This window comes from Danio aesculapii, chromosome 2 (assembly GCF_903798145.1).
Source record: "Danio aesculapii chromosome 2, fDanAes4.1, whole genome shotgun sequence".
In the NCBI taxonomy this organism is placed as follows: domain Eukaryota; kingdom Metazoa; phylum Chordata; class Actinopteri; order Cypriniformes; family Danionidae; genus Danio; species Danio aesculapii.
In genome coordinates, this window is record NC_079436.1 from 9,217,261 (window position 1) to 9,238,420 (window position 21,160).

Consider the following 21,160-nt stretch of genomic DNA (forward strand, 5'->3'; position numbering starts at 1 on the left):
TAAATGGAATCACCCGCTGATTCGGCCGTTGAGTTGGTTCATTGGAATGAATCGACTCAGGGAATAGATTCAAACAGCTATCCACCGTAACTTTATTGCGCATGCGGGGGAGCAAGAAAACTTCCTTCTGGACTGGAGTTTCGTATGATGGGAATACCATGAGGTACATGTTGATTTGTCCTGTTTCCAGACGTTAGTGTAGTCATATTTACTTCTATAGATCTGATAACATTATTTGCAACTCTACGTGCGTTAACTCGACACATGCAGTGTTTTTCAGCCTTTCCTGACAATGTTTTTTCCCCTGACAAAAGCGCATCTAAAGTTAACAGTCACACAAAAAGTTCTTCAATCTGTTGGTGGCGTAGAAGAAAGGCATCTTAGTTATAATGGAATCACAATCATTACCTGTGCCTTGCATTTGCGCTATATATAGTTGTTTGAGTCATTAAACAGCTATTAAAGCATCTGAAACTTTGAGAATAAAACTTTTTTTTTTTTTAAAGTAGAGAAAGTATAAAAGTTTTAAGCTAAAATGACAGCAACTGTTTACTTCATTGTTTGTTTTATGAAACATGTACGTTTGGAGTTATGCATTTAAAGAGAAAGAGATCTTATATTCTAAAACTACGCACAAATCAGCATAAATCAGCACAAAACAAAAAACAGAAAAACATCAAAGTTGTGAAAAGTCTTTCCAATCTGAAATACCAGTTTTGAAAATATTTTGAAGTGTAATTTATTCATATGATGGTTTTCAAGTGTCTTAATGTTATCCGTGTCAATTTTGTTTGTGCAATGAAGTTTTGTTTAGGTTCTTTAATAAACTTAGTTCAAAAGAACAGCAATTATAAAATGGGATGTACATAATATATGATAGATTATAATTTAAGATGGTTTAAAATGGCATGGCAATGCAAATGTCAACCCTGCCATGAAAAAAGAAATGTCACCAAAATAGCAAAACGGTTTCTACATTTTTTGCGTAGTCAAGTATTTTACAGTACTTAAAAATACTTAAAAATGTCTCTGTCAATGTTTTCAAACAATTGTATTTGATTTACCAAAGTCACACAAATGGCAGTTTCACATTTGTCACATCCATAGCGAAGCTTTTCCCTCAACAATGTCAAAATAAAATAAAATCAGTCATTTTTGTTCTATAGAGAACCCACTCTTGATTAGCATTATTTCTTTTGGGTTGTGCAGTTTAATTCACAGAATTTCTACAAAGCATGTTGTTTACTGTAAACTCGCAGACTTTTCCATTACACATCCATAACGCATGTTTATTTCCCTCATTTAAAGTGTAAAAAATGTCTACAGATTGATATTTTTCTGATCCCATAACTCTGTGATTAGTTGTTTTAGAAAATATAAACAGATGCTTCAATATAATGTTAACATAAACTTTCTCTGTGAATTTATGTTTTGAATTTTTACTGCAAATGTCACGTCCATAACGCTGGAATTAGCCCTATATTTTGTTTTTCTGCTATAATATGTTGCGATATTCACTAGATTATAGCTCAATTTGGAAAATTGTCTTCATTTAATTTTACTGAATTTGATGATTTCATTGGCCAGCGCATCTGCATGATATACAACATGCAAATTTCAAGCGCAGATAAATACAATAAAGCAAAGACTCGAATGAAGTAGACAGTGCTTTAGGGTTTTGTGGAATCTAAAAGGGATAGTTCACCCAAATATTTACTCACTATTTAACTATTTGAGTTTCTTTGTTCTGCTAAACACTGAAGAAGATATTTTAAAGAAATCTAAAAACCTCAAACCATTGACTACTATGGAAAATAATGTAAATATCATATAAAATATCTTGTTCGATAGAAGAATGACAGACAAGCAGATCTGGAACAAGTAAAGCTGCTGTCACACTGCACTTGCATTCATTCATACGCGTCAAACGCAGGCTTGTGCGACAAGTTTCGCAGTTCGCTGCGTTGCAACTCTGACCTGTGGAATCGCATCACTTGACTGCGTGAGAATAATCGAGGATAAAAAAATTACCTCTCTAGACAGAAATTGAAAATATTAACCAATTGCTCGCTTCTTTTATTGGCTAATCATCTTGTTTAATTCGCAGCACCGTACTACAAAGTTTCGCAAGCATAAACTCTAGTGTGACCGCAGCTTAAAGGGTGAGTAGATGATTACTGAATTTTCAGTTTTGGTTGAACTATCACTATAACTCAGGGTTGTTAGTCAGTCAGTCAGTCTGTCTTTATTCATTTCCCGAAGGCAATTTGGTTGCAGCATACAAGCATGTCACACATAATACACAAAAGCACATTATACAATACAAATTCTACCTCAAATTAAAAAACTTTACAGCTGAGGGGATGAATGAAAATTTTAAACAATTTGTTTTACTAAAAGGAGTTCTGTATCGAATACCAGAAGGGAGAAGATAAAACTCATGGTGCATAGGATGGGAATCATCTGACAGAATAATCTGAGCTTTACTCAAAAATTATACCAAAATTATGAGCTTTACTCAAAAGTTATACCAAACTGAGCCATGGTCATCTGTTTTCTCCCTGTTATTTTTCCTCCTTGGTTCACAATTTTCTCCAAACAACTCTTATTTTTCACACTTAGAGAATTGAACCAACAAAGCAAGGAAAAGGATAACAGTGACCGAATGTATGAACTGTAAAACATGCACATGAGTGATTTATCTATATTAAAAGATCTTAGTTTCTGTAAACAGTATAACCTTTGTTGGCCCTTCTTACACAACATATTTGTATTAACAGAGAAGGACAATTTATTATTGTCCAAACTCGGATTCTGGAGTGCCAGTGTCCTGAAGAGTTCAGCTCCAATTAGGAGCGTCGCTAGACCCAATTCACTGGCGCCTCTCGCACACGCTGCTCTTCTGCGAGTCCCGGTAGTTAACATGCGCGCCAAAAAAGCAGGCTACCTGCTTGTTACGCGCTGCTCATGCGTTGTAAAACCAGCGTAACAGCCTTTTTTGTTTTGCAAGTGGACAAAACTAAAGTTTAACCAATATGATGGTGATCTTACAAAGCATGCCTCCTGATAGATTTTTTTTGCATGAAGCAAAAAGGAGGGATGACGAGTCAGGGAGGTAAGACTTAATAAACCTAATTATCCGCCATGTGTCAAGTCTACAACAGATAATCAATCCTCTTTTTATTGTATTTTATTGAATTGTCTAGAATTTAATTCAAATGAAATTAATATTTATGCAAAAGTAATTTCTTAAATGATCTTAGCATATCACTCCAGTTGTCTTAACATTGTTTTCCAGTTACATTTAAGATTATTTTGAAGAATAATTGTATAATAATAAGAATACTTTTATTTATAATAAATATAATTTATTTATATATATATATGGGAGGGGGGTGGGAGCTTTTTGTCTAGCAATGCCCCTAGCTCCAACCCTTATCAAATACACCTGAACTATCAAGCTCTTATTACATTTACTATAAACTTCCTGCAGGTGTGTTGAAGCAAGTTGGAGCTAAACTCAACAGTGCACTGGCCCTCTAGGACAGAGTTTGGACACCCCTGCTTTAACTGTATTGAGGTATAGAAATAGAATGATCAAGTTTAAATAAATAACACTGCACACGCCTTCATCGTATAAAAAAAAAAACAATTAAACTTTGTCAAAGCTAGAAGCATTATTATTTCTCAGACAAATGGCTCGGAATCTTAGTCAAAGGGCTTTAAAACACAAGGAAATGAACAACTTTCCCTCTATTAAGGTTAAACTTTGCAGTGACTCCACAATGTTCTGATCTGGGCTTCTTGGTCAACTATAATCCTAACTTGACATTGCAGACCCTTCAATATGACTATTGCAGATGTGCACATTGTGATGTGGATGCTGAAACAATATATGGTGCAGCCCTAATTTGATAGTTCTTATTTAAGTAATAACTTGAATAAAATGCTGCATGATATTGGAGAAAATGACATTGCAATATTGAGTTTTTCAGCGATATACATTGCGATATGAAATGTATTTCACTAGATGGGTTGAACAACTCTGTTTGTGAAGAATTCACTGTTTCAGAATGTTTGGGAGGATTTTATAGTGGAGTGCATCTGAAAAAGTCTTAGATTACCTTACTAGATTTTTAGGGGGAAAACATACAAATGAGAAAATTTTTTTTATATTTGTTTAGTAAGGCTTGGCAGTTGGACACAAATATGAAAACACATCTAATATAAAATGACACTTAGCAATCTTCACTATAAGAATGTAATTTAAATATTCTTTGCTAAAGCAACAAAGGCTATTGTTTATTGTGCCTGAATGCTTTAAACTGACTTTAGCCAACGATATCTCACGGCAATTCGTAACTTTTTGATTTAGTGGCTAATTCGTATGATCTCATTCATGCAGTTTAGTACAATTTGCTTATCCTCCAATAACAGTGGGACCGCAGAACTTGTTTAAATTGCCAAAATGTAAAATAGTTACGTTTCCTCGTGAGATCAGGCTGGCTTAACTGAAGAAAAACAAACAAACAAAAGAAATGCATTTAATAACTTTAAATCCACAATAGTTCAACTCTGTCATTAATCTACAAGCTCCTGGTCAACAGTAACCATACTTGACATTGCAGATCCAGCGATGTGACCTAGGGCTGAACAATATATCGTTTGAGCCATGGTGCTGCTAGAGTGGAAAGTTTTTAAGGGCCCACGCAGTTATCATTAGCTGGCCCAATCAGACCAACCCCCACCTCCTGCTCTTTACTTTCGTCTGCAAAACAATTGTTGCGATATTATTTATATGTGCTTGTAATTTAGTGAAGTATATTTATGTACTAATTTCGAGAGGATCATTGGCTTATGTTTGCTTACAGCTGGTCCTGCATAATCCAATTTATGATTCACCAATCAGACAATTCCTAAGCCATTATAAATACTCTAAGTTCCATATAACAGCCATCTTCGTTTTGAAGAATCCCCCCTTCCACCTCTACTCCCCAGTTTCTAGATGGGTGGCACGGTGGCCCAGTGGTTAGCACTGTTGCCTCGCAGCACGAACATCACTGGTTCTAGTCCTTACCAAGCCAGCCGATGTTTCTGTGTGGAGTTTACACTTTCTCCCCGTGCTCACGTGGGTTTCCCCCGGGTTCCCCGGTTTCCTCCTACCATCCAAAAACATGCAATTTAAGTTAATTGACTAATCCAAATCAGCACCATAGACATGTTTCTAGTAAGTAGTTATCTCTGAAGAGCAGTCACTATGTGTTCATTAGCTACTACAGCAGGGGAGTTCTCGAGATCTACCTGAGCTCAAACTCCCATCTTGCCCTGCAAACGGGAGGGAGCCCCGGGCTCGAGGATCTTATGGGCTTAGGGCTCTCTCCTGGGACAGCATGCCAAAAAAGCTTTATAATCAATCATAAGCTAAGTGTGAACTCTAGAATTATACTTTATGAAGATGCACTGTATAGTAAAAGACTTGTTCATCCCAGTTGATGTAAATGAATGAAATTTTTCCAAACAGAGCTATTCAAATCATCTGGCAAAGTTATATTCATATCACAATATATATTGCTGCAAAACAAAATGTCACCCTAATGTGACTATTGCGGATGTGCATATTGTGATATTGATGCTGAAACGATATAGACCATTTCAATGTGGTAATGCAATTGGGCCATAAACATGTCCTGCTTGTTGTCAAACTATTTCGTATCTGTAACAAGGGGCCATTTATTCATAATTTAAAGTTAAAACTGTTGTCATGACATTATTTATCAATATTTGGACCTTTTTGGATTATCGAAAAGCTATGGAAATTAAAAACGTAAAACAGGAAATACATAAGGACCGTTGTTATTGTTCACATCCCTCAAAATGGTCTATATTGTGCAGCCCTACTTCTTAGCGTTGTTTCTGTATAGGACTTTTTAAAGAATTAAAAAGAGCAGCTTGCACATTCTTCAAAATATCTCTTTGTGTTCAACTGAATAAAGGTTTGCAGCACAATGATGCTGAGAGAAGCGTCTTTTAGTCCTCTTGTCCGGTGGTTTCAAATGGTAAGTTTCTTTGTTCTGTTGAACACTAAAGAAGGTATTTTGAAGAAAGCTGATAAGCTGTAACCATTGACTTCCATAGTAGGAAAAAACAAATACTATGGAAGTCAATGGATACAGGTTTAAAAATATATTCTTTTGTGTTCAATAGAAGAAAGAAAGACAAACAGGTTTAGAACAAGTAAATGATGACAGAATTTTCAGTTTTGGGTGAACTATCCTTTAACTGTATTGAGGTATAGACATTAAATTATCAAAATTAAAAAAATAAACAATTAATCTTTGTGAAGGCTACTAAGGTTATTATTTTTTTATAGACAAATGGTTTAATTTGCTCTTTGTGTTCCACCAAATAAAGGTTTGCAGTAGGCATGGGCCGGTATAAGATTTTGACGGTAAGATAAGCTTGGATAGAAATATCACAGTTTCACGGTATTGCGATTACTGCTCTAAAATAATTAGTTTTTAATGTCTGGGTAAACAAAACCTTTTTCTCTTTAAACATATTATTTAATATTTTGTTTTGAGAAACATTTAAAATATTTTGGAACAGTAAATGTTTCATGGTAAATTAATTATTGACTTATGCTGTCTTCTATTGGTTCAAAACTGATTTTTTTTACAATATATAACGGCATCTTTTCTGCTGGCGATACTGTTGTCCTAAAAAAAAAAAATTGTACACATAACTTAGTAACGGTATTGCAGAAACCGCGGTATACCTTCAAAACGGTTATCATCCCATGCCTAGTTTGCAGCACAATGAAGTTGTGTGAAGCGTCTCTTTAATCCTCTTGTCGCCATCAGGATTTTCTTGTGCTGCTGCAGGTCATTGGGCCGCGTGCGAACACACTTCATTATCGGGTTTATCCTGCTGCTGCTTCTGGCCGGAGTCTCTCTGACCTTTTTACTGCCCAACAATGATGACATCAGCATTCTGCGAGAGCTCAGACGAAGCTCCAACACCTCACGAACCCTGGCGGACCCAGAGGAGAGCTTCACTATAATTATGCAGACCTACAACCGCACTGATGTTCTCCTGAGGCTCCTCAACCATTACCAAGCCGTTCCTCACCTGCAGCGCATCATTATAGTGTGGAATAACCCAGGAGAAACACCACCCAGGAGGCTGTGGGACGAGCTCGGCCCTCATCCCGTGCCCGTCCTCTTCAGGGAGCAGAGCGTCAACAGAATGCGCAACCGACTGATGATGCACCCCGATGTTAAGACTGATGGTAGGTGCGGGAGGGTTGGGTACAGTAGCATTGATTTTGCCATTTAGGACATTCATCCATCCATATCTCTATTTGTCATTTCATCATTTCATCCATCCATCTCTCTTTCTATTTATTTTTATCAGTCCATCCATCTATCATTTCATCTCTCCATCAATCATTTCATCTGTCCATTTCATCCATCCATATTTATTATTTCATCCATCCACCCATTTATCTATATCTCTCTATTTATTATTTCATCCATCTATCCTTTCATGTCTGTCCATCCATACATCTCTCTATATCCATTTATTATTTCATCCAGTCATTAATCAATCCTTCCTTCATCCATCCATATCTCTATTTATTATTTTATTCATACATCCATCAATCCTTCTATATCGCACTTTATTATTTCATCCATCCATTCATCTGTATCTCTCTATTTATTACTTCATTCATCCATCTATCCATATCTATATCTTTTTTATTTCATCCATCAATCATCCATCATTTCATCTGTCTATCCATCCATCCACCCATCCATTCATTCATCCATCCATATCTCTATTTATTATTTCATCCATACATCCATCATTTCATCTGTCTATTCATCCATTCATCCATCCATATCTCTATTTATTATTTCCATCCATCCATCCATCGTTTTTATCTGTCTCCATCCATCCATCATTTCATCTGTCTATCCTTCCTTCCATCCATCCCAAACTCTGTTTATTATTTCATCCATTCATTTAATCCGTCTATCCATCCATCCATCCATCCCTCTATTTATTATACTACCCATCCATCCACCTCTCTATATTTTTCACTATTTATTATTTCATCCATCCATCCATCCATCCATCCATCCATCCATCCATCCATCATTTCATCTGTCTGTCCATCCATTAATATCTTTATTTATTATTTCATTAATCCATCCATCTATCCATCGTTTTTAATCTGTCTCCATCCATCCACATCATTTCATCTGTCTATCCTTCCTTCCATCCAAATCTTTATTTAATATTTCATCCATCCATCCGTCCATTCCTCTATTTATTTCATCCATCCATCGATTCATCTATAGCTCTCTATTTATTATTTCACCCATCCATCCACTTGTCTAAATCTCTCACTGTTATTTCATCCATCCATCCATCCAAATCTCTATCTCTATTTATTATTTCATTCATCCCTCCACCCGTCATTTCATCTCTGTCAATCCTTCCTTCCATTCATCCAAATCTATTTATTTCATCCATGCATCCATCCATCCATCCCTCTATTTATTTCATCCATTCATCGATTCCTCTATACCTCTGTATTATTTCACCCATCCATCCACCTCTCTATACCTCTCTCTTTTTATTATTTCATCTATTCATTCATTCATCCATCATTTCATTTCTCTATCCTTCCTTCCATCCATCCAAATCTCTATTATTTTATTCATCCATCTATCCATCCATCCATCCATCCATCCGTTCTTCTATTTATTATTTCATACATCTATCGATTCCTCTATATCTCTCTTTATTTCATCCATCCACCTCTCTAGATCGCTCTCTATTTATTTCATCCATCCATCCACCTCTCTATATCTCCCTCTATTTATTATTAAATCCATCCATCATTTCATGTCTGTCCATCTATCTTTCCATCCCTCTATATCTGTATTTATTGTTTAATCCATCCATCCATCCATCCATCCATCATTTCTTCTGTCTGTCCATCCATAGCTCTATTTACTATTTCATCAATCCATCCATCATTTCTTCTGTCTGTCCATCCATAGCTCTATTTACTATTTCATCAATCCATCCATCATTTCATCTGTCTGTCCATTTATCCATCCATAGCTGTTTATTATTACATCCATCCATCCATTTCATCTGTCAATGTTTCCCCATCCATCCATATCTGTATTTATTGAGTCGATCAATCAATCTATCCATCCATCACTTCATCTGTCTGTCCGTCCGTCCATCCATCCATAGTGCTATTTTTTATTTCATCCATCTATTCATCATTTCATCTGTCTGTCTATCCTTTCTTCTGTCCATCCATCTATCTCTATTTCTTTATTCCATCCATCCATCATTTCATCTGTCTGTCCATTCCTCCATTCATCTCTCCATTCATCCATTCCTCCATTTATCTCTATTTATCCATGCATCCACAAATAAAGTAAATAATATAAAATGAACACTATCAATGAATTAGGAAGACTAAATTATCCATAGTGTATGTATGTGTGTGAATGAGTATGTATGGATGTTTCCCAGTGATGGGTTGCGGCTGGAAGGGCATCCGCTGGATAAAACATATGCTGGATAAGTTGGCGTTTTATTCAAATGAATAAATGAATGGACACTATCAATTGAAAAAAATGTTTCATCTTCAAATAAATATAAAGACTAAAACAGAAAAGAAAGATTGCATTAGAAGAATTTATTTATAATATATATATAAAACCACTTTATATAAAACAACCATCATGTATTCTGTAATACTACAGTATTTTTATTATCTGTTGTCCTTTGACAGAATGCATCAAAGTGTTTTAAATCACCTCACCCCAATAGTAATAATAGTATTTAGCAATTAAATTCATTCATTTTCTTTTCGGCTTAGTCCCTTTATTAATCTGGGGTCGCTACAGCGGAATGAACCGCCAACTTATCCAGCATATGTTTTATGCAGCGGATGCCTTTCCAGCTGCAACCCATCACTGGGAAACACCCATACACACTCATTCACACACATACATACACAATTTAGTCTTCCCAGTTCACCTGTACTGCATGTCTATGGACAGTGGGGAAACCGGAGCACCCGGAGGAAACACACGCGAACGTAGGGAGAACAAACTCCACACAGAAACGCCAACTGACCCAGTCGAGACTCGAACCAGCGACCTTCTTGCTGTGAGGCGACAGCACTACCTACTGCGCCACTGCGTCACCCCAATTAATAAATTATGATAAAATAATGTTGTTAATGTTATAATTTATTAATTTCACAATATCAATCCATCCATCCATCCATCCATCTATCCATCCCTTTATATCTCTCTATTCATTATTTAAGCCATCCATCATTTCATCTGTCCATCCATCCAGCCATTTATCCATCCATCCATCCATATTTCTATTCATTATTTCATTTATCCATCATTCATTTTATCTGTCAGTCCATCCATCCATCCATATCTCTATTTATTATTTCATCCATCCATTCATCTATATTTCTCTATTTATTATTTATTCCATCTATCCATAACTCTATTTATTATTTCATCCATCCATCTATACTCTATATTTCTCTATTTGTTATTTCATCCATCCCTCTATATCTCTCAATATTTTGCATCCATCCATCCATCCCCCTATATCTCTCTCTATTTATTATAAATAATTGAAATAATAGTTTTTATTTAGAAATTAAACGCATACTCATTGTAGAATAAGTCATGGTTTGTATATTATAGCATGGTGTGATAACGAATTGTACAGTTAAATTTGTTTTATTTATTCGTTTGTATTTGCATAATAGGTCCCCTTTACATTAGCCAGACAGTAAAAGCATAATTTTCCAGATATTTTCTCGCTGTGTTCTAATGAATACTGACCGACTCTCTCTATCACCTAAACAGCTGTTTTAATGCTGGACGATGACATATTGCTCAGTGTTCCTGATATCAGCTTTGCATTTTCTGTCTGGAAGGTATGTTCCCGCATCAATATAATCGCATATATTCCCAGTGTCGTGCAGCCCTCTCTTTACAGACAAATAATCCTGTTTTTATTTGTTTTTTTTTTATGTTGTAGCAATTCCCAGATCAGATAGTGGGATTTGTTCCACGGAAACATGTGAGCTCTGCATCTGGTGTGTACAGCTATGGCAGCTTTGAGCTTCAGGATCCCGACAAAGGTGGAGGAGACAGGTAAGAGTCTGAATATAGTACAAAGTAAATCTGTCCCACTTTGTCAATGCATGTTTCTGGTTCCAATTGTGTGTTTTTCCACTGTTTGCCTTTTGATTTTCCTTCCATCACTGAGATGTTTAATTTTGAAACCACCTCATACAGAAGCACAATATATTCACATATATGTGAAACGTTGGATGTACTAAAATCTGTTTTAAAAATCAATTTTTGAAGTTCTTCATGTTGCATGTATAAATATATGTACATGTATAGGGGTTGGCCAATGAAACTATGTATTGGTGCATTATCATCCTGATATTTGGGACCATATAATTGGGTGCACATGGTCCTCCAGAATGGCTGGGTAGTCCTTGGCAGAGATACGCCCATCTAGCACATGTTTTGGGTCTAGGGAATGCCATGATATTGCAGCCCAAACTTCACTCTGGGTGGTATGCTTCTTTGGGGCTTCTCCACACTGTAACTCTCCTGGGTGTGGAAAAGACAGTGAAGGTGGGCTCATCAGAGAAAAATACATGTTTCACATTGTCCACAGACCAGGATGAGCAAACCAACAGTTGATATGCTGTTTCAAAGCTTGTCCACATACCTCCTCCATGTTTCCTCTGTTGTTTTTGTTGTTGTTGACCGCGTCGACGTCTCCACACACGCTCTTCCCTCTACGTCATTAAACCGCGGAGAAGTATCACATTGTCGCAAGCTTAATGACATACAAAACGGAATGCCTCAAATTCGATCTGCCTGTTTACACGATAGTCGCATTGTCACATAGCCGATTTATATCTGATTTATTTCCACATATGAAGGCGGCCTAAATCCGATCTCTGAATATCCGAATGAATTTGGTTTTTTTGCAAAAAATCAGAATTGGGTCACATTTATCTGGCAGCGTAAACAGGGCCAAAGACTTGCTGTCTTGGTCGCAGATGCACCAGCAAGACACGCACCAACAATTTGTCTTCTTTCGAACTCTGATATGTCACCTATAATGTTGTGTGCATTGCAATATTTTAACTGTGCTATTACTCTGCTGATTAAACATTCACATTCTGCTCTTACTGGTGGAATGTGAAATCAATAAATATTGGCCACCAGGTTAATCAAACTTAGCCAGGGAACCTCCAACACTAAATTGGCCAGTGTTTCAGTTTCTAAACTATAATACCCTTGCTTTCCTTCAGGTATTCAATGATCCTGGTGGGAGCTTCGTTCTTTCATCGCCGCTTCCTGAAGCAGTTCCAGGAGCAGCCTGCTGAAGTGCACAGCCTGCTGGACCGAACGCAGAACTGTGACGACATCGCCATGAACTTTATCGTAGCCCGTCAACTTTCCAAGCGGCCCTCCGGGGTTTTCGTGAAGCCCGTGGATATGAGTAATCTAGAGAAGGATGCTAGTAGCGGGTTTGTTGGCATGTGGCATCGACCGGAACACATGCTGCAGCGCTCCTACTGCCTCAACAAACTCACACAGATCTACGGACACATGCCGCTCCGATACTCCAACATCATGATCACACAGTTGGGCTTCCCAAGCTATGCTAATCACAAGAGCAGGATGTGATGTCGGCATATTTGAGAAGCAGGTACCTTTTTTTTTTTTTCAAATTCTTTAAACAAACGCGATCTCAAATTGTGTACATCTCTCCTAAAATGGAGCTTGGAGCTATTCTGGAACAATAGCATTTCTACATTCTCAGGAATTGATGGTTAATGGTTTTACATACGATCAGAATTTATGGGTTACAGGTATGGTTTTTTATGTATATTCCTTTGACGGAAATCCAAAACCAAACACTTACTTCATTAATAATAATAATAATAATAATAATAACAATAATAATAATAATAAGAGTAAATATCATCAGCATTTTTAATAATAGCCTTTTTATTAGTGCCAATAAAAAACATGTAATGTAGATTTTCTTTCTGTATTTCACAGATATACAACTATAAAGCATTTCAACATTTTTTTTACTTAACCTTGACATTAACTTGCAAATTATAAATAAAATGTCGGCAATTTGTTGTGACAATCGATTATTTTTGTTGTTTGTTTTCATTTTGTTTTGAAGGTTTTGCTTCAAGATCCAGATTTTCATTCCATTCCACTCTAAAGCCCCGGTTAGATCACATGATTTTTATTGTTGGTTACAAAAGTCACTGTCAGATTTTTTTTTCTCTTGATAAAATCTTGACTTGTCGTGGGTAACAAATGTGTCAGACTACACGTTCCTTCACAATCAGTCATCCTGTGACATCTACAACGTGCGTTATATTCCAAAGCCGTCACAAGTGTTGCTATAATATATTTCTTATCTCAATTTAAATTATTTCTATTTTGTTTTTCTTATTTCAATCTTAATAAACACTTATGCTTGCTGACAACTAATAACTACATTATTTTAGGCCATTTGTTAAGACATGGATAGGATCAAACTTATGATTCCTTTTTATTATTAAGATACTTTCTTTGAAATCTAAATGTTTATTTTCCTGTCAGGGTTGCTTATTAAACACTCTGAACTTGTAGCAAATGAGACAAAATGAAAGCAAATAAGCAGCAGAGAGGAAAAATCTTTAAAATAATGACATATTTAAAAATGACCAAATATATGACAGAGGTTTGTGATACAACAATCACAGTGAAGCATTCATGAAATCCTTATTTTCCTCAGAGCGAAACAAATCATCCCGCACAGTTGAGTAGAGGACGAGCACAAACAAAAATATAATTAGTATATTTTTCTTTGAATTTCATTTGCTATAATTTTTATATTAGTTTTAATGTATCTTTTGTTGGTTGGTTATCTATAAAAAAGAATTACAAATAACATTTGAGGTGATGCACTGTATGCGACAAAACACGTGAGATTGTGTTGGTTTTTTTAATAATATAATGTATAATAATGGTCCAGCCTAAAAAAAATTAAAGCGAAATATTCAGAGTATCAGAGAAGCCCATATTAAACTGCTCTCACTATTGATGACAAATGTATTCGCAGCACTGAGCATGTTCCCAGATTACCCCGGAAGAACGATGCAACACCTCCTCTCCTCGATTTGGTATCACTCTGAATTTGGCTGTACTGATTAACACTCTCTTGAAACAAAATGATATCAATTGTAAACTCTTTTATTTTACACGCATGCATGGATTTATTACCAAATAAACAAAAAAAACATCAAATCACAACAAAAATAAACAAGATATACCAAAGTCAGAAACTAAATAGGCTTTCTAAAAAAAAATTAAGTCAGTGACCACTTATCACTTAGAGCACTTGAGAGCGATGCAATAAATCACGTATGATGTTCTGTGACTCCTTAGAAGGTGGTTGTTTGTAGAAAAACAGACAGTTTGCCTTGTTTAAGTGAGTTTTGTGTTGCTCCCCAAGAAATTGGATAAACTTGGTGTATCCCTGTGAGAACAGCAAACCAGAGGCACAAGGATAGCAACATATAAACAGTCCTTTAATTGAGCGATAACTTCAATAGTTCTCAAAACATTGGACTGAATTAGAAGGCCGGTAGCAAAAGGGATGCATGTGGTGTCCACTCTACCAAACACTCCTACTTACTCTATGGTAAGTGGCTCTTTATAAGGGTGCAAATCAACCTAGTGCCCCCGGAGGTCGGAAGCAGTATTGCATGTCAACATGCCAGATAATACACCATGAAAAAAAAAATAATAATAATAATAGTAACATTTAACATGTTACAACGAACTCTGTTGGAAGACTAAGAGAACTCAGAAACTTGTGGTGAGAATGTAGATGTCAGCCTATTTGTGCCAGTCTGTCAGATAAAATTGCTTAAAACAAGTTAATATTTTAAAAAAGTTTGCATAACTAATGATTGATCTTATCCACACGTGACCCACCCATAAATAAATATGCAGTCTATTTTCTGATTACCTGACCAACGCATTAACGGCGGCATGATGTGCTCCTATTGCATAGTGTCACCCACTTGACGGAACTCATCATGAAGATCGGGGAAAAAATTAAACATGGTACACTTTCTGCGATTGTGTAATGAGGCGTCGCAGGCATGGTATTGGTTGTGGTGAACTACGCCACATTACATGAGAAGAACTGATTGAATCTTGTATCATGATGCCCATTTGTTGTTTACATATCCCCAAGACACCCTACGTCAAGGAAATCGTGCCGAAATCATAACAAGTTTGCGTGATCTGACCAGAGCTTGTTTCTAAAAACTGTTTTCTTTAAAAATATTGCGATCCTGACTCCATTATAAGCAAATTTGGGGATTTTTATTGTAATGATAACCTATGGACAAAAGTTCAACCAATCAGTTACAAATGCAGTTAATTGCACAGTACCAAAAGTAATGAGTTGGATTTGAGTCTAAACAGAAACCAGATAAAATCATTTATTTGACAGTGGCTGCATGGAAAAACTCATACAATTAGATGTTCTGTACTGATAATGCAACAATATACTTTCCATGCCAAGATATACTTCCTGAGCAAAATCTTTTCATTCCTCAGAGAAAACATGGATCAAAGTGAAAGAAACTCAACGTGACTTCTATAATGTTTGTTGAAAGACTTTAGTAACACAGAGTTTACACAATAAAACTGTTTGATGAATTAGCTTGCACTACTGATTACATGAACGGAAAACAGAACACAGAAAAGCAGTCTGTGTAATTCTTCTCCATTGGATGAAACTAAGGAAAATGCAGGAGAAATCGTTCGCTTTAAAAGGAATGTGCTCAGTGACCAACTTAAAAAAAGGTTGACCCAAACCACCAGTTTACAGTATTTTATTTATGTTGTTTATAAATCTTTACTCAAAAAAAAATCTTTTGCTGCTTCTTCAATCTGCTTATTTAAAATGAGCTGAAACAACACAATTCTTGGTATTTATTTATTTTTTTGTGTGTGGAACACTTCATTTTTACTGTATACATGTATAAAGTTTTGAAAGGATTGTCGCCATGCAGCTAAATACTGTTTTGGAGGCTCATAATATCTTTAATAAGTTTGTCTGGCTTCCGTAAACATCATTCAGCAGAAACTTCCCTCCTCAGAGTCTCAAATGATATATTAATGGCTGCCGATGTAGGGGATTGTTCTGTGCTGGTTTTGCTGAATCTCAGTGCAGCTTTTGATACTGTCGATCACTGCATTTTAATTAAGAGCCTGCATTCTATTGTGGCCATTACTGGGACAGCACTGGATTGGTTAACCTCCTATCTTGCCGACAGGAGTTTTTCTGTGTCCGTAGGAACTCCTATGTCAGACTCTGTTCGTCTGTCCTGTGGTGTGCCTCCATAGATATATACGCTAGATATCACATATGGACCCTGAGCATGGGTCAATAGCACCGCCGCATTTGTACAGTGCTCCCAGGACAACAGTCATACAACCGCACTTGTCAAGACTAAAGCCAATGTGAAGATGCTGGACTTTAGCGCTGTGTACGGGTGTAGTAATGAGCTAACAAAGAAAACAAAGCATAAAGGCTGAACATTACTTAATTAAGATTTCGTTTATTACGTTTTTGTATGTTACGAAGTTTTGTGCTAAACAAGTATTGATGATAATACAGTCTCTTACTGCCATGACAATAAGGCAAAGTAGCACCTACTCGCACTAAATACTAGGCTTATGCTAGGTTGGTTGGATAAAATCAGAAAACAATGTAAATGAAATATGACAAGATTCTGCGGTGCTAGAAACGGCTATTATTGTCGGCTAAGAGAACAAGTCGTTGTAACGGGGATTTATTCACAAAAGAATCGCTCCCTCCGTTAGAATTACAAGTGGAAGTGGGAAAGGGGTTTCAGGAGATGGATCAGATCAAATTTAATAGTGAGGGAGGATCATTTCCATGCACATAAAGACATGCTTTTTGTCGGCAATGCCCGTGCCGTCACTTCTCCATCGACGTAGAAAAGTGATGTAGAATTATAATTTTTGTAATTTAAAAAAATATTTGCATACTGACCACCAAGCAAACTCCCGATCATAGATATATGTGTATATATCTTTGGCTCTGGATGGCCAGTCCTCCACTGCACCTTGGTCTCACATTCATTTTAAAGGTGCGCTACCCTGTACTAAAATGGCAGCTCTGTTGACGCATTCTTTCCAATAGACAACAATAGCGTAGGTGACATCTAATGTAAATGTCAATGGTGTGCCTCAAGGATCCGTCCTAGGCCCTCTTCTTTTTAATTTATATATGCTTCCTCTCAGCAGAATTAATAGTTTTAAAGTTATATCTTATTATTGCTCTGCAGATGATGTGCAGTTATACTTCTCTTTTAGCCCTGACAGACTAGACAAACTCTCTCTTGCAGTATTGTTTAGTGTCCATTAACAAATGGATGGACATGCAACTGAACCATGATAAAACCAAAATGTTGATTTTAGCTCCAGATAGCATCACCCTAAAGCTGCGGTCACACTTGGCTTTGTGTGTGCGAAATTCTGCCGCGCGGCGCTGCGAAAAGGGGCGGGATTAAACAAGATGATTAGACATAAAAAAAAGCCAGTGATCGGTCCATATTTTAAAATTCTGTCTAGAGAGGTCCTGTTTTGATCCTCGATTGGTCTCACGCAGTCAAGTGATGGGATTTAGCAGGTCAGAGTTCACCAAGCTTGAACTTTGCACCGCACTGAACTGCGAAACTTAACGCATGACCCTGCGTTTCCGGTCTGACACATTCGCGTGCGTATGAATGGAAGTCTATGGGAGGAAAAGCCCAGTGTGACCGCAGCTAAATGCAGGGGTGGGCAAACTCGGTCCTGGAGGGCCGGTGTCCTGCACAGTTTAGCTCCAACTCTAATCAAACACACCTGCTTATAGATATCTAGTGATCATAAGGACACTGATTAGCATGTTCAGGTGTTTTTGATTAGCGTGGGAGCTAAACTATGCAGGACGCCGGTCCATCAGGATCAACTTTGCCCACCCCTGCCCTAATGATTAGACAAGTTTTTTGGGGGGTTTGTCATCTTAAAATTGCAGAAATCTGGGTGTCATCTTTGATCAAGCTCTGTGTTTTAATAGCCATGTTAAGTCTGTTGTTCGTACATGCTTTTTCCATCTGAGGAACATTGCAGAAATCAGAAATATTGTTTCAAAGGAAAGGATGGAGATGCTTGTCCATGCCTTTATCTCTTCACAGTTGGACTATTGGAATGTTGTGTTCAGTTGTCTGAACAAATCTTCAATGGAGCAGTTGCAAGTTGTGCAGAATGCAGCGGTGAGGCTTTTAACGAACACTAGTAGGAGGTCACACATTACTCCTGTGCTTACGGCTCTTCATCGGCTTCCTATTAGTTTTATAGTAAATTTTAAGATTCTGGTCATATTTAGAACTCTGCATGATCAGGCCCCACTTTATATTCAAGATCTTTTACATGGTCACTCCTGTGACCAGTCTCTGAGGTCTTCTGGCAAAGACCTTTTAGCCATTCCCAGATCACGTCTTAAGACTAAAGGTGGCCGTGCCTTCTGTGTTGTGGCCCCAAGGCTCTGGAACTCTCTCCCTCTAGCACTGAGAAATCTGGTTTCAGTAGAACTTTTTAAAAAAGCATTTAAAGACGCATATTTTTGGTCAAGCTTTTAATTAACAGTATGGTGAGCTAGTTTTTCCTTGTTTTTGTTCTTGGATTTTTAATATGTTTTCTTTTACCTGTTTTCTTTTATTTTAAAGCTCTTTGTGACTTAGTGTCTGTGGAAGGTGCTGTTTAAATAAACCTATACTTACTAATGAATTGTAGCTTTGGCTCTACCATGCTTTGATTTATAAAATTACCAAGGCACTTTAACACAAATAACACAGTACTTAAAATCAGAGAACTGCAATGATAGGTCTCTACTCTTGATGAACCATAAACATCAATATATCAATTCCATCCAGAAATGTTGTGTAGACTCAGTCAAGCAGCGATTTATCATGTCTACATCAACAAGGCTGAAACCTGGCTACAAAATAATAACAGCCATCAGCACGCTCCGTGTCATTATAAAGAGATTTCCTCAAACCATTAAGATTGTTCGAGATCAGTCTACACTTACTGAGATGTGTCAGACAGAACAACAGATAACATAATACAGTCTTCATGTAGATTACTGCATCTTCTGCCTCTTTCTATCCATACAGTTTCAGTGCAGGTTCAGGTTTTTTTAACTATTTCTACATTAACACATTAGATCAGGCGTCACCAGTCTCAGTCCTGGAGGGCCGGTGTCCCTGCAGGGTTTAGCTCCAACTTGCCACAACACTTGCCTTGATTGGCTTGTTCAGGTGTGTTTGATTAGGGTTGGAGCTAAAATCTGCAGGACACCGGCCCTCCAGGAACAAGTTTGGTGATACCTGCATTAGATCAACAGACCTTTTTAAAACACTTGTTTTAGAGAGTTGCTAAAGTTGTAAACATTTAAATCACAAGAGGAAGGTAAACTCTTAAACTCTACTAGATTCTTCTTTATTTTAATATCTAAACATTGAAAGGTTTTGATTTTGAATAGTTTTTCACACAGACGTTCATGGTACAAGTAATACTGTAAAGAGCCATTTAGTTTACTTTAAAACGTAAGTCTTAATAGCAGCATGTTTACTTTAAGAGAGCGAACCTGTTGCAGTATCTGTGGCATTGTGCTGTGTGATAAAATTGCACATTTTAGGCCCTGCTTAAACTTATACGTTTTAGTTTTAATACTTTTGCTAGTGTGTTTTTTATTATCCTGTAGTTTCCATAATCCTAGACCAGGTCGTATCCTGAGCAGCTGCTGTTGTGGTCATGGAGGAGGGGAGAGCGGGAGACTGATTCCTGAAAGACCCCAGTGACAGACGAGTCTCCACATTGATCCCCATCGATCCCCGGTGACCTACTCACACCTGCAGATTCTCCACGATAGATGCCCAGCGTTCTTCAGCCTTCGGCACCTAGACTGCAGCTCTGCTCAAAAAGTTTGGCCAGAGGACAAATGGTCGTGCCCAACTGAGCCTGTTTTTTTTTTTCTTCTTCACTTTTGTCAATTGGTGAAGTTTGTTCCTCGTCACTGTCACCACTGGCTTGCTTGGTTTTGGGACTTGTGCAGCTGCGCATCGATAGATTTGCTCTTCAGTGTTTGGACTTTCAGCAGTGTAAATTAAACCACACTGAACTGAACTAAACTGAAGCTTAACTCAGAAAACTGGACTGACACTATTTCAATCTACTTGACCTTCTATGTTAAGCTGCTTTGACACAATCTACACTGTAAAACCGCTATAGAAATAAACATGAATCGAAATGAATTGAATGCACAGATAAACCGAGAGGGGTCTGGCTGCAGATTTGCACTTTCAGGCTTGCACTCTTGGACATGCACTCTCAGGCACCTGTGCTTCCTCTGCGAGTGACTTCATTTGCAATCGACACCTGCGCTCTCCTGTCATGTCACTTGCAATCGACACAAATTACCCGGAGTTTTCAATTTGTTTGCGTTGCCAGTGACGACGTTGCCAAATAATTCTAAGTGCTTAAGTTGTATACCATGACAGATTCCCCCCACCCCAGGAAAGCGGTTTGTGTATTCATATGATTATAATGCTTGAAAGGGCACCTAGGTTACCCCTTTTTCCAGATTTAATATTAGCCTTTTGTGTCCCCAGAATGTGTCTGTAAAGTTTCAGCTCAAAACACCCATCAGATTATTTATTATAGCTGTCTTAAGTTTTTGTTTTATAGCTGGGAAAAAGCTTGTTGCTGTTTGTTTTGAACTGGGCCTTTAAGGCTAGTCCTCCCCACCCACCGTTCCCATGTGCCTGTCAGCATGCCTCAATCGCCTCCCTTGGCTGCCTCAGAAAGCAGATCTCATGTAACGTTTGTGAGAAATACTACAGTAAGAACTTTAACAATCAGTATTTGATGCATTTGTTGTGGAGTTGTAACGATGAGTCACACAC

The 21,160-nt window shown here is 37.3% G+C and overlaps 1 protein-coding gene across 4 annotated transcripts; it reads left to right on the forward strand.

Moving 5' to 3' along the window:
* The first annotated feature begins 82 nt into the window (after nucleotides 1-82).
* extl2 (exostosin-like glycosyltransferase 2) lies at nucleotides 83-20,526 on the forward strand. 4 transcript variants are annotated; one of them, XM_056472247.1, is made up of 6 exons: nucleotides 83-163; nucleotides 6,861-7,288; nucleotides 10,932-11,002; nucleotides 11,107-11,222; nucleotides 12,407-12,807; nucleotides 19,960-20,526. In XM_056472247.1, the coding sequence occupies exons 1-5, from the start codon at nucleotides 102-104 to the stop codon at nucleotides 12,783-12,785; spliced, it is 1,056 nt and encodes a 351-aa protein (XP_056328222.1). In that variant the 5' UTR covers nucleotides 83-101; the 3' UTR covers nucleotides 12,786-12,807; nucleotides 19,960-20,526. The 4 variants fall into 4 exon arrangements, with proteins under 4 accessions (XP_056328222.1, XP_056328230.1, XP_056328238.1 ...); XM_056472255.1 differs by having other exon boundaries at nucleotides 19,975-20,526; XM_056472263.1 differs by lacking the exon at nucleotides 19,960-20,526 and adding an exon at nucleotides 13,297-13,653.
* The last annotated feature ends 634 nt before the right edge of the window (nucleotides 20,527-21,160 follow it).

What these genes read in the sequence shown, in the direction of transcription:
- extl2 (XM_056472247.1), top strand. Translation starts at nt 102, where the DNA reads ATGCGGGGGAGCAAGAAAACTTCCTTCTGGACTGGAGTTTCGTATGAT. An exon ending in CCCCGATGTTAAGACTGATG is followed by an intron (nt 7,289 to 10,931) that starts GTAGGTGCGGGA and finishes TCACCTAAACAG; the next exon opens with CTGTTTTAATGCTGGACGAT. An exon ending in TTGCATTTTCTGTCTGGAAG is followed by an intron (nt 11,003 to 11,106) that starts GTATGTTCCCGC and finishes TTTATGTTGTAG; the next exon opens with CAATTCCCAGATCAGATAGT.